General features: G+C 38.6%; 1 protein-coding gene across 2 annotated transcripts in view; it reads right to left on the bottom strand.

Moving 5' to 3' along the window:
* LOC144598894 (ribosomal protein S6 kinase alpha-3-like) overlaps positions 1-20,960 on the bottom strand; it is a 61,854-nt gene that overhangs the window by 32,254 nt on the left and 8,640 nt on the right. For both annotated transcript variants that reach the window (XM_078409461.1, XM_078409462.1), the window contains exons 3-8: positions 13,853-13,912; positions 10,891-11,010; positions 7,666-7,747; positions 4,811-4,891; positions 752-831; positions 18-124 (exon numbers count right to left, since the gene is read on the bottom strand). In XM_078409461.1, the coding sequence (XP_078265587.1) occupies positions 18-124; positions 752-831; positions 4,811-4,891; positions 7,666-7,747; positions 10,891-11,010; positions 13,853-13,912 (530 nt within the window). The remainder of the gene's footprint in view (positions 1-17; positions 125-751; positions 832-4,810; positions 4,892-7,665; positions 7,748-10,890; positions 11,011-13,852; positions 13,913-20,960) is intronic.

The raw sequence follows: 20,960 nt of genomic DNA, 5'->3' as shown, positions 1-20,960 counted from the left end.
AAATAGAAACAGCTTACTTTTCTGGCTTTAGATCTCTGTAGATAATTCCCAGACCATGAAGATGATCCAAAGCAAGTGCCAACTCTGCAAGGTAAAACTTAACATCTTCCTCAGTGAACATGACCTTGAGAACAGAAATAACAAAGAAGAACAAATTAAAGTTGTCCATACATTAAGTCTATCTAAAATGCAACACGTTTTGGAAAAATCCTAACAAATTCTTTGATTGGAGTTCTATTTAATCTTAACCATCTCAAATGGCATTTACTACACTGATGCAATAGTCTTTCACTCTAGGCACCCGAGTAATTGCACTGAAACCTGGGTACAAAACAAAGTTTTAAACAGTCCGAGATGAAATGAGAACTAGAACCAAGGAGGGAGAAGAAAGAGTTGCAATCGAAGGGAAGGTTTTAAAGTGGTCTTTGAACCAAAATAGCAGCAGGGCAGAAAATTGTGCATCATTGTGGCAAATCTCTGAGCGAGATAAAGCAAGTTAGGGTTCGGACAAATACAAAATAAAGATAATGTCCAATGTTCCCAATATTTGCTCTGAGGAAGTAAATATCTGCTCATCCAGTAAAGATGACAAACAAAGTAATGAGAGGAACTGGAAATGTCAAGCTTAGTGGTGGATGGAAACATGCACTATTGAAGCCAAGGTTGAACCATTACATATATTTCAAAGCAGAATAAGTCCTCCAAGTCTGTTATTTTATATAAAAATGCATTGCACATCTGAACATCTTACCTCCTTGGACAGCCGTGTAAACAAGTCACCTCCTCTGAGAAAATCCAATAAAAGGTAGAGCTTCCCTTCGGTCTGGAAAGCTTTGAAAATGTGTTAATTTTTATGAGTAAGAGTTAGAAGCCAGCAGTGAAGATTAGCACTTATGAAGCATCATTCACAACCTCAAAATATCTCAAAACCAAAGCATATTTTTCAAGTGCTGTTACCACTATAAAGCAGGAAATGTGACAGGAAGGCATCATAAACAAAGGCCTGAATTTTGTGGCCAGTGATGAAAGCACATTTATTACATTCATCACTACCTAAAGACTTAGAGCGGGATTGGACCTACAAGCTATAATAATTACTACATCTTCCCAGCTGTACCTGGTACCTTCTGAGCATGACAACTAACGGAGAATATTTAGACTGCACAATGTTTACTGCAATAGATTAAGGGACCACAAGCATTACTTCAATTTAAAAAAAATTAGGAATCAAAATGAAAGAAATGTGGTACTGAAGGATAAAAATGACAAAGGAAAATAAAGGGAGATACAAGGAACTGCAGTTGCAGGTTTACAAAAAAGACAGTGCTGGAGCAACTCAGTAGATCAGGCAGCATCTCTGGAGAACACGAATAGGTGACATTTCAGGTTGGGATACTTCTTCAGACTGATTGTGGTAGTGGTACGGGGGGGGGGGGGGGGGGAGGAGACTGGATGGAAAGTGGAGGTAGAACAAAGCCTGACAAGTAATAGGTGGATACAGGCAAGGAGAATGGGTTTTGAATGGCAGATGGCTGCATAAATGCCGGCGATGAAAAGACAAAGTGTAAGATAAGGATAGAAGGGGTGCAATTTGCAACACCAGAGGAACGAATATAGGTGGAAGGAGATAGGGGAGGGGAAGAAATGGGTGTGAACCCAGGTGAGGCACAGGTAAGGCAGGGAGAAGCTGGTATTGTATGTAGGTTAGTTCCCAAAATTGGAGTATTCAATGTTCATACCATTAGATTGTAAGGTACCCATCCGGAATACGCAATGCTGTTTGCATGTGGCCTCACTTTGGCAATGAAGGAGACCCAGGACAGGTCAGTATGGGAATATGAAGGGGAGTTAAAATGGTTAGGAACCAGGATATCCAGCAGGCCTTGGTGGACAAAGCACGTATGTAGTGAAACAGTCGCCTAGTCTGTGCCTGGTCTCGCCGATGTAAAGGATGCCACATTGGGAACACCGAATACACTTGAAGTTTGAGGAGATGCACATGAACCCATCACACCTAGAATTACCACTGGCATCCTTTTCCAAAGACACTATCTCCAACTCTCAATTTTTCCATCTCTGCTCCCAAGTTGAGGTTTTCCATTCTAGGACATCAGATGTCCTTAATCTGATTATTCACTGGAATTTTGAAGGACAAGAGGGGATCTTATAGAAACATATAAAATTCTCAAGGGATTGGACAGGCTATATGCAGTAAAATGTCTCCGATGTTGAGGGAGTCCAGAACCAGAGGTCACAGTTTAAGAATAAGGGGTAGGCCATTTAGGACTGAGATGAGGAAAAACTTTTTCACCCAGAGTTGTGAATCTGTGGAATTCTCTGCCACAGAAGGCAATGGAGGCCAATTCACTGGATGTTTTCAAGAGAGTTAGGTATAGCTCTTAGGCCTAACGGAATCAAAGAATATGGGGAGAAAACAGGAACCGGGTACGGATTTTGGATGATCAGCCATGATCGTATTGAATGGCGATGCTGGTTCGAAGGGTCAAATGGCGTACTCCTGCACCCATTTTCTATGTCTTTTTTCTTTTGTAAATATGGTTTTTTCCTCTCCTGTCATTGATGGATCCCTCAACCGTGTCTCCTCTGTGTCCCCTTGTTCTACCTTTGCTCCCCCTGACCCCAGATAGAACAAGAATACAGTTCCTCTGATCTTTACTTTTCACCCCACAGGCTCAGCATCCAACATAGCATTCTCCAACATTTCCGCCACCTTCAACGTAATCCCACCACCAGTCACATGTTCCCATCCACACCCCTTTCTGCCTTGCACAGAAACCACTCCCTCTGCAACTACTTGATACACTTAACGCTTGCCACGCAATACACCCCCTCCCCAGGTACTTTCCCCTGGAACCACAAGAGATTTAACACCTGTCCCTGTACCTCTTCTCCATCATCCAACCAGGGACCCCAGCAGTCTTTCCAGGTGAGAGGAGTTCACATGCATCTACTCTAACCTCGTCTACTGCATTCACTGTTCCCAATATGGTCTTCTTTATGTCAGCAGGACCAAGCATAGAGCAGGCAATCTTTTTACCGAACATGTGCACTGTCCACCAAGGCCTGCTGGATCTCCCAATTGCTAACTATTTTAATTCTCCTTCTCACTCCCACACTGAACTCCCTGTACTGGGCCTCCTACAATGCCAGAGTTAGGCCACACTCAAACTGGAGGAACAGCAACTCATTTTCACCTTTGATGGTTTACAACCCAAAAGCATGAACAATTAATTCTCCAATTTTAGGTAACTAAACTACATACAACCCCCCCCTCCCTTTTCTGTGCCCCACACAGATTTTCACCAATTACTCCCCTTTGGCCTCACCTTCCAATTATATTCTTTCCTCTGGCTTCACAATTCACACCTCTTCTATCCCATCTCATTATCTCAGATTTATTGCCTTTTTATCTCCAGCCTATATCCAACTCTCCCTTCCCTGTCTGCATCTATCACTTTGCAAGGTGGAAGAGCTCCCACTGCTCTTCCACCTTTCTCTACCCCAACGCAATAAGTCTTAAAAAGGTTCTCGGCCCACAAAATTACCAATTCGCATTCTCCATAGATGTTGCCTGACCCACTGAGTTACTCAAGCACTTTGCGTCTTTTAAAGCAAATATATATTTTGCTTTAATATCCAATAATAATTCAAATCTGAACGTAGCACATATGCAAGAATTAATTTTCAATACCAATTCAAAGTTCAAGTCTTGAACTTAAAAATGTAGTTACACTTAAATAAACAAGGCTCACCATTTTCTAGCTAATTTATTAGAAAACTACTGGATATCCTATGTGCAAATACTTTACCTACGTAGCCTTTAAGGGTTTTCATGTCAGTTCTATCAAAGTATCAGAGTGCAGCAGGACATCTGAAACAGCAACTGCGGAAATTTGATATTTGCTGTGTAATGTGTAACTTTATAATGTAACGTTATAATGTGTAATTGCTGGTTCAAATTTAAATGTTATTTTAGATTGGCTCATAGAAACATAGAAAATAGGTGCAGGAGTAGGCCATTCGGCCCTTCGAGCCTGCACCGCCATTCAATATGATCATGGCTGATCATCCAGCTCAGTAACCTGTACCTGCCTTCTCTCCATACCCCCGATCCCTTTAGCCACAAGGGTCACATCTAACTCCCTCTTAAATATAGCCAATGAACTGGCCTCAACTACCTTCTGTGGCAGAGAATTCCACAGATTCACCACTCTGTGTGAAAACAGAATACTGGCTCAACATAATACTTCACAATCCAAGCCAATATGATAAAGATATGAAATTCTTTTGATATTCCACTCAGCTACCAGAGCTGGCATGGATTTCACTTGCCACTGCACTGCACACTCATAAACCATAATACATCTGATTCTAGATAACCAAAGTGATAGAAATGGAAACCAATTCAACTTCCAAAAATTACTTCTAAAAGACATCAAACATAACTATTTACAATAACTGACGATACTTAGTTATCAATCAATGAGCTTTCACCAATATACACCGATCAACCAAAGCATTATGACCTGGTGAGCCAAAACATTATGACCACCTGCCTAACATGCTGTTGGTCCTTTGTGTACAGCCCCATACGTAGCAGGGTGCGATGCACTGTGTATTGTGATACATTCCTCCCGTGACCACCAGGTGCCATTGTACCAAGATAATCAATGTTATTCACTTCGCCTGTCAGTGGTCATAATGTTTTGGCTGATTGGTGTATAAAAGGGTTATTGCAATAATTAGAATCTGTACGATTGTTTAAAGAAAAAAAACTTTGTCAACTCACCATAGTGTAACTTGACGACGAATGGATGATTTACTTCAACCAAAATGTCACGTTCCATTTTAGTCCGAACTCGATCTCTTACTGTGATGAAGGTGCAAAATAAGTGCTTCAATAAGCATAGTTGATAAAAGTAATAAATAGTGTGCCATTGGTATAAGAATGTGTCTACCAAATTAATGCAGAATGTTATAAACAAAATTAAAATGTAAGAGTGTGAAACTCAAATATTAAACAAACTTTCTTTTCAAAGATTGATTGAGTTACATTCTCATAAATGCACAGCATTTGAATGCTAGTAATATTTAGCATTACAAAGCAAATATACAATATTAATTTCTGAGCCCAATTGCTGTGAAAGCAGACCTAGCAAATTAAGATAATTTCAGTAAAATGTGTTAACAATTTTAGGTTTTTCTGAAATGCCAATGAATCGAGATAACAAGAGGTTTACTTATTTTGAAAATAATTAAATGAGTCCATCAAAAAGGGTTTACGGTCAGATTGAAATCCTATAGAGATGCATAGGTGCAAAAGACAAGTAATATTGTGCAATACAAAATCAAAAAGTAGATTGCAGAGTAATGCAATAAAATAATAGCATTTTCATTAAAATGTTAATAAGCAGGTTATTATTCATATATATTCATGGATATTAGAAAAATTTCACAACATAGGAAGCCATCCAAAGTCAGTTGCACCCAGTTTATTTTGTTTATAACCATGTAAAATTCCTGTTTAAGATTTTCTTTAGAGGCCCCTTTAATGACAGCTTTTAACTGTCTTTTCAGATTTAAAATTCCAGATCATGACAAAGTTGGATAAAATTCGCATCCTGTCAAGATTAGAAGGGGGGTGGGGGGTGGGAAGAGAGAATTTAAGGGAGATGTGCAGGGCAACTTTGTGTTTTACAGAGTGGTGGATACCTGGAACACTCTGCCAGGTGTGGCAGTGAATGCAGATATAATAACAGATGTTGAAGAAGCTTTGAGATATGCAGGGAAAGAAGGACATAGATCATGTGGAGGTAGAGGAGATTAGTTTAACTTGGCATCATATTTGGCACGAATATTTTAGGCCAAAGGGTCGATTCCTGTGCTGTACTGTTCCACGTTCTGTCTACTTTACTATGTGTATCATTCTTTTCTCTCAAATATTCACTCAAAATATTCAGAAATTATTTAATTTTAATAAGTCTTGTCTCCTTAGTTATTCCTAAATGAAATCATTCCTGTCTCACACTACCTATGTAACTGGCAAGGTCCCTATTTATTCTCGCACCTTAAATTCACAGAAGAGGATGGTGATGATCCACTGTAGTGTAGTTTCACTAATGTTCTCAGATATAAATTCTTGGATTTAGAACTATGTCTACGATTATATAGGCGTGTGGAACTAGAAGGGAAATTTGATCGGGGTGACATTTCCCTATGTCGACAGTATGAAAGATCACAAACTCCGGAGGCTGACTGGATTACCACATCATTTTTTACCCCTTTTCTTTCTTGAATAGTGATATTGTATTAATAGCGCTCCAGCTCTCCGACACTACACTATAATCTAAAATGAAGACCGAATCAGCCTGCAAATTTTGTTTTAGATTAAATCGTTTCTCATACACCCAGCAAAAATTTCTTAACAATATTACACAAAATTTTACAAATCGAAAGTTGAATTTGGTGTCCCAGGTTCCGATGTCATTTTGTTCATACAATGCCGCTTATTAACCTACAACACAGCATGCCCTTAGTCCTCTGTGTAAAATGGCAGCTGCTTCCAATTGTGATTCATAAATCATGCTGTATTTCTCCCATCTATCCACTCTGTCTGATAAGAACACTATCAAAGATATGAATTGGAAATGTTCTAACATCAAATCAGAAACTGGAAATAAAAACTGAAAAAAGGTGAAAATCAATGTTCTGAATATTGGTCTCTCAACAATTACATTAAATTGCAAAGCTTAGAGTACTTCCTGAACTTGACGATAAAAGCATTGAAAATGCTATACATGACATACAGGGCAAAGCATTCTCCAAATATTATCAAGCGGCCAACTTTCATCTTTTGGTGTAACTCGTGCTATATACTACATTGTAAGGAAAATGCAAAGCATTAAGTGCAATCCTCGCTGTTCTAAAATGAAGACTTTCATTTGGGTTCTCAAAAGGGATGTCTTTTTTTATCCCAGCTAACCTCTAACATTTGCCAATGTCTTTCTAGTTACCAAGCGTTTTGTCCCTGATGCATATCACAAGTTTCCTGTTTCTTGTTTTATCTGAACTTTTATTTTCTGTGTCACTGAGAACATTGGCTTTGGATGCACTTGTTTGCATCAGAATTACTCTTGACAATGCACACAGCAACAGCCTGTCACTGCATTGCTAAACCAATCATGTTTAAAATGAGAAGCTATTTTTCATATCTCTTTTCACCTTTTGGTGGATCCAAAGCCAGTTCTATTGGCCAGTATATTTAATTTAAAAAACCCTGCACAGAAAGCAACCTTGGCGAGATGCTGCATAATGTTTAGTTTTGTATGTACCCTCTGGACAGCTGGGTGCTTCTATGTAGATTTCACCAAATATCAAGCCGTAAATTGGTAACTTCTAACCAACTTAAAATATATTGAGACAGCAGTCACATTTTGAGATTTTAAACACATAATTTCACTCACATTAGCATTCTGCAGCTCTACTGGAAAATCTATGCAACAATTTATTCAGAGTAGGGTGAGGGAGTCATCACATCAGAATATTCAGTTAAGATATGTGAACAGAGTGCTGCTACAGAATAAGATTCACACTGAATAACAAGTTCTTGGTAAAATCATCTTTAAAAAAAAAAGAAATATTCACCTTTTAATGTTGCCTTTTTAAGCACCTTCATAGCATACAGATGCCCAGCATCGTTACCTTCAGTCTTTCTAACCAGAAACACCTAATTATAGGAAACAAATACAACTTTAACAACTCATTTATATAACTACAGGCAAAGAAAACAAAGATAGAGGTATAACTAGATAAAAATTGACAAAATCATTGAAAACAATGAGACACCAAAATTTATTCAGAGACGAGATCATCATAAAGATGGAAGGGTTTAGGCAGGGAATTCCAGAACTTGGGACCTACATTTCAAAGTGCACAGCAGAATTTGAAGGGGCCAGGAGTTGGGAACAACCCATTCAGAAATTAATGATGAATAGCATAACCTATATATAAAATTTAAAAAACATACAGATGCTGGATATCCGAAATAAAAAGAGAAAACATTGGAGACACTCAGGTCGGGCTGCATCTGTGGGAAGAGAAACAGGGCTAACAAAGACTCTTTGTCAGACCTTAGGGATAAGCTATAAACAATGATAAACAAACTCTGGTCAATGAGTGAATGAAGTAATTGAAGAAGGAATATAAAAAGAATGTTGGAGCTGCAAAGTGCAGTGCAAGGGAATATGCCCAGCAGGTTGGGTTGGGCATGTCCTCCTGGAAGAAGAAAAAGAAAAAACAACATACATGCTGTCTGCAATGAAGTGCTATCTGCAGGGGCACCTTGAGCTTTCTGTTGCCTGCCACCTAATTATTCATCCCACTTCGACATTAGCCTCCTGGACAACCCAAATCAGGAGTATGATGGTACATGCTTCACTTGTCTGAATGAGTGTAACTACAACAATACTCAAGATATTCAGGTAGCCCAGTGTGGACTCATTCTGCAAAGTGGACTAGGATACTTTAAAAAATATTCAAACTTTTCTGCAATTTGTGCAATATGTCAGATATTGTGTTTTTTTTTAAAAATAAGCAGACTTTTTTCATTGTTCAGATTATTTAGTTTCACAGGAAGACAGAAATTACTTTCCCCCAGTTAAAATAAGAGGTTGAATCATGTTGAAATCAATGATTCCGTAATTGCTCATTTCTGCATGAGCTCTTACAAGCTTCATCTGCAGAGTAGACTTATTTGAAAATTAGAATTACTGTTCCACTGCAAACATACTTTGAGTACCAAATTATAATTGTGATACAACTGACCAAAAATAACTGCTTCTAAAACCTTGGGGATGCTGTCACTGTTAGAAACCTATTAGAGCTGGATAAAGGAACACAAGCCTTGTGTCTTGTTTATTCATTCATCCAACATCAAAATTGTTGTTAAAGACAGCATTACATATCTAGACATCATTACATATCTGGTTTCAGCAATGCATGATTTTGAATGAAATGTTTGTGATTTTTACCTTTTGAAACAATTCTTGAATTCCTCAACGCTAAATCATGCACAGCTCAAACAGAAGCAAAAATGCAGGAAATAAACATGCTCATTCAATTTCAAACTGCATCCCTGATGTATATAGCAAAACTTTTTCCTTTTAATTTTGGTGCAATTTTTCATCAAATTTGCTTCAAGCTTTTAATTAGAAATACATATTGCTCTTTCTTTGGGCTTTTACATTTTGGAATCTTCAACATAAAGTGCTTCTTCAATGATATCTCACCTACCACCTCAAGCCAGATTTGGTGCAATTGTGCTTCAACGGCCCATTTCTCCAGACCTTAAGAAAATCCTTAAACATTCAATTTAATACTCAATCCCCCAAATTTCCTCAACGTATGTAGTGTTTGAAAATGTTTAAAAAGCAGGGCTTAAGTATCAATGGAAGTCAGATGGAATTATCTAGTTTCACTTCTCTTCCAATGAGGTTAGTGTCTCAATCCAACTCTCCACAAAATACACTACTGACTGTTAAACCTGCAATTTTATTTGTTAACCTTAGTTAACACTGGTGGTGTGCCTCAGGGTTCAGTGCTGGGCTTGTTACTGTTTGTCATTTACATCAATGATTTGGATGAGAACATACAGGGCAAGATTAGCAAGTTTGCTGATGATTCAAAAGTGAGTGATTGTGCAGGTAGTGAAGATGGTTGTGAAAGATTGCAGCAGGATCTGGATCGACTGGCCAGGTGGGCAGAGGAATGGTTGATGGAATTTAATACAGAGAGGTGTGAGGTGTTACATTTTGGGATGTCTAACAAGGACAGGACCTACACCGTAAATGGTAGGCGTCTGGGCAGTGCTGTAGAGCAGAGGGATAAGGTAGTCAAAAAAGCTTTTGGTACTTTGGCCTTCATCAGTCAGAGTATTGAGTATAGATGTTGGGAGGTCATGTTGCAGTTGTATAAGACGTTGGTGAGACCGCATTTGGAATATTGCGTTCAGTTCTGCTCACCATGTTATAAAAAAGATATTGTCAAGCTCAAAAGGGTTCAGAAAAGATTTACGGGGATGTTGCCAGGACTAGAGGGTGTGAGCTACAGGGAGAGGTTGAGTAGGCTGGGTCTCTATTCCATGGAGCGCAGGAGGATGTGGGGTGATCTTATAGAGGTGTACAAAATCATGTGAGGAATAGATCGGGTAGATGCACAGTCTCTTGCCAAGAGTAGGGGAATCAAGGACCAGAGGACATAGGTTCAAGGTGAAGGGGAAAAGATTTAATAGGAATCCGAGGGGTAACTTTTTCACACGCAGGGTGGTAGGTGTATGGAACAAGCTGCCAGAAGAAACAATTAGACAGGTACGTGGACAGGACAGGTTTGGAGGGATATGGACCAAGCGCAGGCAAGTGGGATTAGTGTAGCTGGGACATTGTTGGCCGGTTTGGGCAAGTTGGTCCAAAGGGCCTGTTTCCACACTGTATCATTCTAACCTAAGATTTAATAACAGGCCTTGTGATGTTCCCTTAAATCGCTTAAGAATTAACTCAACAGCAAATGGTTTTGCAGCCTCCTCAGAACTGCAGTGACCCAGTTTTAATTCTGACCACTAGCAATGATTCTCATGACTGCACGGGTTCCTCTGGGTGATCTGATTTTCCCCAAAAATAATGGGCAAAATGGCCTTCTTTCTCACTGTGAGAAACATAATACAAATCACTATATTAAAAATTAAAAGACATACAGAAAACTACATATATAGTAAACAAAAACCATTAGAGGAATTATTTCAGATTTAAACCAAAAAAAAATCTGGATATTAAACAATTAAATATTTTCAGATAAATCTCAATTCCTTAACCATACCTTTCCAAAGGATCCTTGTCCCAAAACTTTAAGAATCTCAAACTGTGCTGGGTCAGCCTTTTCGCAGCCTTCTTTAACAAGGCACGTAATTGGTATCTCCTGTTCATTTTCTTCATCTTGCTGGAGAGGAGAAACACAAACATTCAACTGCATCCCTGATGTATACAGCAAGTACATCCTATCCCCAGATTACAATACCTGATTTACAGATACCCTTAAATACGAACGACTCCCATAATATTATTAAATTCAATAGTTCACATATGTAATATGTTTTTTCCCACTAATGTCCCCTTCTCACTTCCAGTAATTGTTGTTTTGTTTATCATGTGACTTTGAAGTGATTCATTACAATATTGTGGGGGTATGGTTACCATATCTCATGTTTTTTGTGTATTTTCTGCCTCATGGGCAAAAATCGACTTATGGATATCAGTAAAAATGGAACCCTGTTCACTACACGGAAACAGCTTGTAAATATAATATTCAAGGACCTTTTTTCTTAAAGAATATTCCTCAAATTGCACATAAATTGCAATTACATAAATGTAAATAATTTAGCAGACAAATGCAGCATAAACAAATTTCTTCCTAAGACAAGAATTTAAGGTTAATTTCATCTTTTGAGGCCTGGATCATATTTATTCCCCTGTAGGAAATACCATGAATTGCAGATGCCAGTTGTTATAGAATCCTAATACCTTGCACACTGTTTCATTGGGACATAATCAGAAAAATCCACCATTCGCATGCAGGTTAGTTTTACATGACATCATGTCCTTACCAGCAACACCAAGTTGACTCGAATCATGTTGAATTGTCCCAACCCATTAATGCTGTTAACTCTAAGCCATGTCCTTGGGACAATAAATGCTGCCACTTCCAATAATGTCTACAATCTGCAAATTTTAATAAATTAAAATTGTACACTTTTGGAAGTGCCAGCTCAGGTTAAGGTTTGCCCAACGTGATGATGCTCAACCAAATAAATAATTAGGGATGGCAATTCCATTTGGGCATTTTGACTGTGATGCCTATTCACAGTTAGTGTTTGCAAATTTTGCTTTCAATGAAAAGCATTATTGCAAGGAGAAGGGGTGGAGAACACAAGCTTGTTGGAATGAAGAATGAAAATACGTCTTTAAACAGTTTAAGCAATTTACATAGGACAAATAACGTGGGAAATTTCAGTCCATTACAACTTGCTTTTGTGTTGGTGCAGCGAGTTTAAATTTTCAATCAGTAACAATTTCCGATCTTTTCAATCTGTGGTGCCAGATTAATAGAAGGCTCAAAACTTTACGTGTTTAAAAAAACAACCAAAAGGGACTATTGCGAAAGATCAATGTAGTAAATGAAAGTTCTCAAAAAATTTAAAGCTTTTCAAAAACACTGAACCTCAGTCTTCCCAATGTTAAATGATAGGAAGAGTATCACGTGCAATTTGTTGTTCATTCCTCATCTGCTTACCTCCTTCTAAAACCGTGCACTTGCCCTGCAAGACTGTGGATCAACTATAATCCAAGGGGCTAACATCTATCCATTGATAGCATATAGCAAGATTTATGGCCATCTTCATCCTTGCAATTTATGAGAACTATTAACTTAGTCTGTCAAATTGAGAACCACAATCATCCAGCCCCCAGAGGCTTAGAAGTCAAATTATCTGATTCACCTTTTAATTGTTTGCCAAACAACGGCAAGGTGGAATGCCACGCACTCCTGCTGCATATTTCAATTAGACATTTTGGTCAGATATTAAACAACACAGCTAGACTTGATACATAATTCTGAAGTCCTAATCACTGACTAAGAATATCCCACTGAATATAACTTTTCCAAAGTTCAGACGATGATATTATCGATAATATTTGACATTTGATTTTACAAATTCAGAATTTTGATATCCGAAATTCAGAATTTTACATCAAAATTCATAATATGGTGCATAATGCAACTTTTCAGCAAAAACAAAGTATGCACGCCAAATGCGCATATGCGTTGCGCTATATTCATTTGTGAAAAACGACTATTATTTCCAACAATCTGTAGTTCTTGGACTACACGTGGACTCAGGCCTATCATGAGAATATTCTGCAATTTATAGAAAGGCTATTGAAAAGAAAAACTTTTTACAACACAAAGAAAAAAATGTTTTGTTTTGTTTTTTTCTATTTTGCTTTTTCCTTACACATTCCAATTCTCTTGGTATTGAATAAACGAACAATGGTCATAAAATGTATGACTAAGTTATGATGAAAGAGTTTCATTTAAAACTGCACATACCTAATTTCATTGACTACATACTTGCTCCAGTGGCCTTCAACAGCAAATCAGAATGGCCCCTGTCCCCCCCACCCCCACTCTACGCCCATCCTTTAGTTACCAAAACTCTCCAAATCACCAATCTAGAAAAGGAAAGTGCATGAGGATGAGGTCAAAAGCAGCCTCAGTAGACAAAAATGCAGACGAGGGAATCAGGAAATAACCAAAATCAGCCTTGCAAAAATTAGGATCTTAATCTGTGGCCAGTCCTATCCTCCTCTGTTACTACTTTAAAACTACATACCAGACATAACATTAATAACAACAAGCTATCTAACCTTTGGGGAGTTTCACAGTCAAACCACACAATCCTCACCAGATGATTCACAACCACATTCCTTTCATTGGTTGTAAGGATAGCAGTATGAATCAAGAATCCCTTCTTGGGATTTGGAATGTTTACAGTAATAAAACTATGTTGAGATCAGCAAACCAAAGGAATCAGGAACCCATCTTGCCTGCATCATGATTATTTGATGGGTCAGTAGATTTACCAATTCCACTGGGGTTTTACACATTCATTATACAATGTATATTGAAATTCACTGAACAATTGGCACTTTCTATAAACTACGCTTATAATATGATTGCGAGTAGATTTTAAGACAGACAAATATTTAAATGAACACAGACTTACAGGTTGAAGAACTGTTTCATCCTCTGACATAGGCTCATCTATCATTTGTTGCCCATCCTGCTGCAAAATTTAAAGAAAATGGTTACAGGTCATCAAATCTTTTTAAAAGTACATCATTATATTTGTAATTATATGTTTCTATCATGTCTGTTAAATCTTCCAAATACTGCCTGCTGAGAGTACTTCTAAATTGTTATTTCCACCTAGAGCTTCACCAATTTGTTTCTACTGATAATTCACATAATAGATTAAAAGTGAAATATATAAAGCAGAAAGGATGATTATACTCCTTCATCTTGGACAAGAACTTTGTTAGACAGGTAACCAAAAAAAGCCAGGATCTAATGCATAATACCAGTTACCAATTCATTAAAAAAAATTAAAAGTTCAATGTTTAGGTTATATTCAAATTGACTTTAACACAATGGGAAAAAAACTGCATTCCATTTGAAGACAATCCTCCTTTTATCATAGATAATTATACTTAACCTCTACCACTGTGTCTCAGAAAGCATTGAAAGAATTTGAAGATAATTCATTAGGCATCATAATTTAACTTAGTGGACCAAATAATTTATTTACAAATGTATAATTAGATAAAGGACAATATGAAATCAAAACTATCTCTACATTCTACAGATGTAGCTCCATTAAATGGCAAGATTTTCAGGTTGAGACCAAAAGTTTCCTATTTCAAAAATAAGACCGCAAGATCCAAAGTTATTACATTTACCAAGAAAAGTGGTCTATCACTGCAATCAGATGCTTTATTTTGCAAGTTAATTCTATTACCACAAAACAGATTTACATGGACGTGTTGTTTCAGTTAAAACGATACCCATGTTCCCATCATAATATATTGATTATATTTCAAAATTGCTGCAAAGTAAACTGGAGCATAAAAATTGCTTTTTACTAAATAATGAAAATAACTTAGAAGCCTTGCATGTCAATTCTATGTCCATGCAATTTGTCTTGAATGCCCAATTTGTCGCTTCAATTTACCTCCATTAACACAAGATCTGTAGCCAATTTAGTTCACAGTAGCCATCAGTTAGATTTAGCTCTCAGGGCTAAAGGAATCAAGGGATATGGGAAAAAGGTAGGAACGTGGTACTGATTTTTGATGATCAGCCATGATCATATTGAATGGCGGTGCTGGTTCGAAGGGCCGAATGGCCCACTCCTGCACCCATTTTCTACCCATCCATGGAAAAACTTTAAATACAATCAATCCAGAAGAGCTATAAATGCACTGTTAGGCAACACACTGTTTATATTTTTCTGCAATAAATTTACATCCAAATGGTTCAGTTATTTTAGTGATTACACCCAATTAATGTAACTAAAGGGACGCATCAAGAGATAGTGCATAACACTTTATAAAAATCAAAAGGCCACTCATTTGGTCACATTTCCCTTCCACCTAGATAGCTAGGATATTATGGCCGAGAAGGGCAGGACTAGCCGCTCAATATTCCAGTGAATAGATGCTACTGGAGGGATAGAGATGCAGGTAAGAGAGGAGGGGTTGTTGCCTTGTGATCAGGGAGGGCATAACTACGGTGCTCAGTGGATATTCTCGAGGGATAATCCAGTGAGGCTATATAGGTATAACTTAGAAAATAGGAAGAGAATGGTTACTTTGATGGGACTGTATTATAGGCCCCCAATAATCGACATGGATGAGAGGAGCAGATGTGTCAGGAGATCGCAAATAGCTATAAAAATAATAGGGTGACATTAGTTGGAGATTTTAATTTCCTTCATATTGACTGGGTCTCCCATACTGTAAAGGGCTTGGATGCGGTTGCAAGCGGGAGGCTTTAAAAATTAAGTTAGTAATAGTACAGAGACAGCATGTTCCTGTAAGGTGAAGGGAAAGGTTGGCATTTTTAGGGAACCCTAATTGATGAGAGATGTTGAGGCTCTGGTCAGGAAACAAAGAGGCATATTTTACAATTAGGCAGTTGGGATCAAGTGAATCCCTCCAAGTATAAGTATACTTCAGAAGACAACAAGTATACAACAAATTATCCTCTGACATTTCCGTCACCTCCAACGGGATCCCACTACTGGCCACATCTTCCCATCTCTTCCCCTTTCTGCTTTCCACAGAGACCGTTCCCCCCGTAACTCCCTGGTCCACTCGTCCCTTCCTACCCAAACCACCCCTTCCCCAGGCACTTTTCCCTGCCACCACCGGAGATGCAACACCTGTACCTTTACCTCCCCCCAAACGACCCAAACAGTCTTTCCAGGTGAGGCAGAGGTTCACCTGCAACCTCATCTATTGTATCCGCTGTTCCAGATGTCAACTTCTCTACATCGGCGAGATCAAAGCTCGGCGATCGTATCGCTCAACACCTTTGCTCAGTCTGCCTTAACCGACCTGATCTCCCGGTGGCTGAGCACTTCAACTCCCCCTCCCACCCTGACCTTTCTGTCATGGGCCTCCTCCAGTGTCATAGTGAGGCCTACCGTAAATTGGAGGAACAGCACCTCAGATTTCGCTTGGGCAGCATACAGCCCAGCGGTATGAACATTGACTTCTCTAACTTTAGATAGCTCCTCTGTCCCTCTCTTCTCCTCCCCCTTCCCAGTTCTCCCACTGTCTTCCTGTCTCCACCTATATCCTTTTTTTGTCCCGCCCCCCTGACATCAGTCTGATGAAGGGTCTCGACCCGAAACGTCACCCATTCCTTCTCTCCCGAGATGCTGCCTGACCCGCTGAGTTACTTCAGTATTTTGTGATACCTTCAGAAGATAATGAGGGGTAGAGGGGGAAGAAAGAAAAGGACAAGAAACAGAGCCGGCAGGCAAGCTAAAGGAAAATGCAATTGATTCTACAGATATATTAAGAGTAAAATGGCGGTGAGGAAAAATAGGTCCTAAAGGTCAGCATGGCTGTCTTTGAGTAGAACCACAAGAGATGGGGAAGATATTAAATGAATACTTCTCATTCATTTTTCTTGAGGAGATCACAAAAGCCAATAAATTGTGTAGCATTGGAGTTGTGATTTCTTAAATCATATTCTAATTACCAAAGGATATATAGGAAGTTTTAAAGCACATTAATATAGAAAATAGGGGCAACAGTAGGCCATTCTGCCCTTCGAGCCAGCACTGCCATTCAATATGATCAAGGCTGATCATCCAAAATCAGCACCCCGTTCCTGCATTCTCCCCATATCCCTTGATTCCGTTTGCCAAAAGAGCTATATCTCACCCTCTCGTGAATACATTCCAGTGAATTGGCCTCCACTTCATTCTGTGGCAGAGAATTCCACACATTAAGGTGGATAAATCGCTAGGGCCTATCCAGTGCATCCTCAGACCTTTGGGAGGAAATTGAAGAAGCCCCTGCAGAAATATTTGCATCTTCAGCTACAGGTGCAGTTCTGGAAGACTGTGGCTAACATTATACCTTATTTAAGGAGGATACCAGGGACAAACCAGAGAATGATAGGCAGTGAGCACGACGTCATGTGGTAGGAAAGTTATTGCAGCGGATTTTTAGTGACATGGACAAAATACTAACTGATTAGGGATAGTCCACATGGCTTTCAGTCTGGGAAATCACGTCTTACAAATCTAATACGTTTTTTTTAAAAGAATCGATCGAGAGTTGATGAGGGCAGAGCAATGGGCATTGTCCATATGGATCCTATGCCTCTGACAATGTCCCACAGGGGGACAGCGGTTGTTTATTATTTACATCATATTGGATGACAATGTAGTTAATATTGTTAGTAAATTTGCAGATGAAACCAAAATAGGAAGTATGGTAGAGAGTGAGTACGGTTGTCCAAGTTTACAACAAGATCTAGATTAGTTGAGAAGATGGGTCTATGAATGGCAAATGGAATTTAATGCTGACAAGGGTGCGATGTTGCACTTCGGTATGTTAACAGGGCAAGACTTGCACAGTAAATGGCAGAACCCTGCACATTTGCAGAAATTGAGAGATCAAGTGATGAATCAGGTGGATAGCGAGGCGAGTCAGGCTATCAGAGGAAGCTATAGAAGCAGATACAATTATCACTTAAACACAGTTGGACAGATATCTGGATAGGAAAGGTTTATAGGGACATAGGCCAAATGGGACTAGCCTGCCCAGTATGCCAACTTGGTAGGCACAGACAAGGTGAGTCAAAAGGCCTGTTTCTGTGCTGTACAGATCTATGGCTTTGAGACGTACATGCAATGTTTTTTATAAAACATAGAATATATGCGCTATTCTACGCATTTCTTTATACATAAGCCAGGAGAACAATCATCTAAATGTTAAGCGTTGTTTTTGAATGAGATCACCTCTCATTATCCTACATATGGCCAGTTTACGTTATCCAGTATTCAATTATGAGTGCTGAGAGGTCACAACTAAGACTACGATGACTTAGATTCACGGTCAGGAATAATAGTAAAGTTAACATTAGCTATCTTAAATTCTATAAGGCGAGGAATTTCTGCAGTCATTGACAATAGTACACATTAGTATTTTGCCTCCCTGGTATCATTTGGTTGAGAGCTGCAGGGGTGGTGAAGAAGTTGTTCAGCACAGGCAAGTGGGGCCGAAGGACATGTTTCCATAATGTATAGACTAGTACAATACTACATAGACAATGCTGTATAAATTGCATTACATGGCATCTACAAGTGACCCGAAGGGCAGTTCTTGGACTCCTCTGACAAAAAGATTCATCTGTTCATACTTCTGATTGGACCTTGCCCAGCTCTTCATCTAATACCCTTGTAAAAACTCTCCTGCACTATTTTATAGCTTCTCTATATCCTTACCAAGTGACAACTAGAATTGCTTGCAGTGCTCCGAGTTGTCAATACAAGCTATTTATATTTATGACCACCTTGACACATTTGCCCACTTTTCAAATTCTGTCTTATAAATCTTTGCATCCAGCTAATTTTTCTCTGGCCTTGTTAACCTCTATCAATCATTGTGCAATCGTGATGTGGAACAAAAAACAAATGCAAAATCAATCGGGTAATAATGACAGAATCATTTGAAGCCTCCTTTTTAAGTTATAATATGAAAGGTTTTCAAATCATTTTTGTGGAAATGCCACAACACAAATTAGCAAACTGAATAATTTCAATCCTCAATTTGAATGCAAACTCAGCTTTGTCAAACTCCAAACTCACACGGTCACTGTATACATGAAGTCTCTTTAAAAACAGAAAATCTAATCTTATGGATCAGAGCTTTCAGGAGGCCCAGAAATAAAATAATATTTTGTTTGCCACCTATACCAAAATGTTAAATCCACTGCTGTGCATATACTCAAATGGTAGAGATACGTTCAGAGATCTTGTCCATTACTGTTGAAAATTTAACGTGTGCACAAAGACTAAAAAAGTCACCTGCCTTTTATTTAAAGCAAACCTTGAGTTAAAGAGAATTCAAAATTTCAAAAGTAAGCTAGATGTATTTATGACAATCTTAACAAGAATAAAATGGATGCTGATATGAGGAATTAGCTCTGGGATGAGTGATAATATAAACAGTTTCAAGGTCAACGACTAGCCTTTATCGAGGTATGTTCTGTTTCACCATCTGAAACAATCATAAAGAAGTAGCTTGTGAAGTCTTCTCATAGTACAAGGAAAGATCCTCACAGCATGTTTGGTGAACACTCACTCTCATTTGCTGAAAAGGTATTCTTTTCAACATCAATCAGAAGCAGCACTGAGCAGCTAGAATGGAATGACTCAGAACATAAATGCTTACCACCAGTATTCACTAATATGGATTGATGATTTGTGAATGATTTGATCCACTAGCTTAAAACTGAGCAAATGATTTGTTATAGACCATCAACAAAAGTATGTTCCAATGTAAAGTAACAGCTTTAATCCGATCATTATAAGCAGCCAACTACACCCTTAATATTATTAAGACCATATGCTGAATTTGCCATGCGACGCTGGAAATCTGAAAGAAAACACAAAATGCTAGAAATACTCAGATTAGGCAGCACCTGTGAGGAGAGTGTTACATTTCAGATCAATGATTTAACATCACATCTTACCCTTTCTGAATGCAGAGAAAAATTCTGACCCAAAGCATCTTAAAGGACAGCAAAATAATAATTGGTCTTAGCCCCTAAACACCACTGGTGAAGGGCCATTTCATGGTGCAAAGTCTGGCTGCTTTGACAGCTAGCACGTCCTGCTCAGTTATCAACAAAATTCAGGCCCCAAAATTCCTTCCTCTATTATCAAAGACCCCTATACCAAGTTCATTTGACTGTGTTTAAAAAGCGTACAAGCAACAGCACATCAATGTAGCTACAATATTTCAAACAAAAGCAACATACAAACTGCTAAGAAATCCCAATAAATCAAAGTACTGAATTCTTGTCACTCTAGTTGTGAATGGTGTTGGGCAATTAACAAGAGAACGGGAGCACATCCAAAAGAGAGAGAGGAATGTGTATCTTTGATATCAAAGGAACATTTAACATTATGGGGGAAAAAAAATCATAAAACTGAATTCAATGGGAATTATGGACTTCAGGCTGGTTGGAGGTGGGAACGCAACAGAGCTGGAAGTTCTTCAGGGACGTATCCTTAACCGAATAACCCCCATTGCTGAACCAACAATAAAAAACAATTGAACCCTTGACATTACCACATTACCTATTGTTGAAGTCCATTGAACACAGCTTTCAGCTCAATTTACAACTCAAAGCAACCAAGCTGTCCAAATACTGCATAAATTTATACTTGGGCTGATAAAGCTGCAGAAACACCAACCAACCTAATTAGATGTTGAAAGAACCTGACATTTAAAATCCGTGCGATCATATCTCCCACCAGCAGCCAGCATCTTCCAAACCAGCAATATTCATAAAGTTGCTCGTAGTAATGATAAAGACAAGGTATTCGACGGCGAGTGATTTTCTTCACAAGTTCCCAAATTGTTTCCAAAGACTTCATGCTCCCACTTTGCCCTAGGGCACAAGCCTATCCAGAAGCTTCCCATGAACTTTTTACAGATAACTATCTGTGCTTATCATGGCTAAGCATAATACGGATAATTTTAGTTTTGCCCTCTACTGGCAAAACAAGATGCGACAAAGCTAAA

Source organism: Rhinoraja longicauda, chromosome 12 (assembly GCF_053455715.1).
Source record: "Rhinoraja longicauda isolate Sanriku21f chromosome 12, sRhiLon1.1, whole genome shotgun sequence".
Taxonomy (NCBI): domain Eukaryota; kingdom Metazoa; phylum Chordata; class Chondrichthyes; order Rajiformes; family Arhynchobatidae; genus Rhinoraja; species Rhinoraja longicauda.
This window is presented reverse-complemented; position numbering and strand designations above follow the sequence as displayed.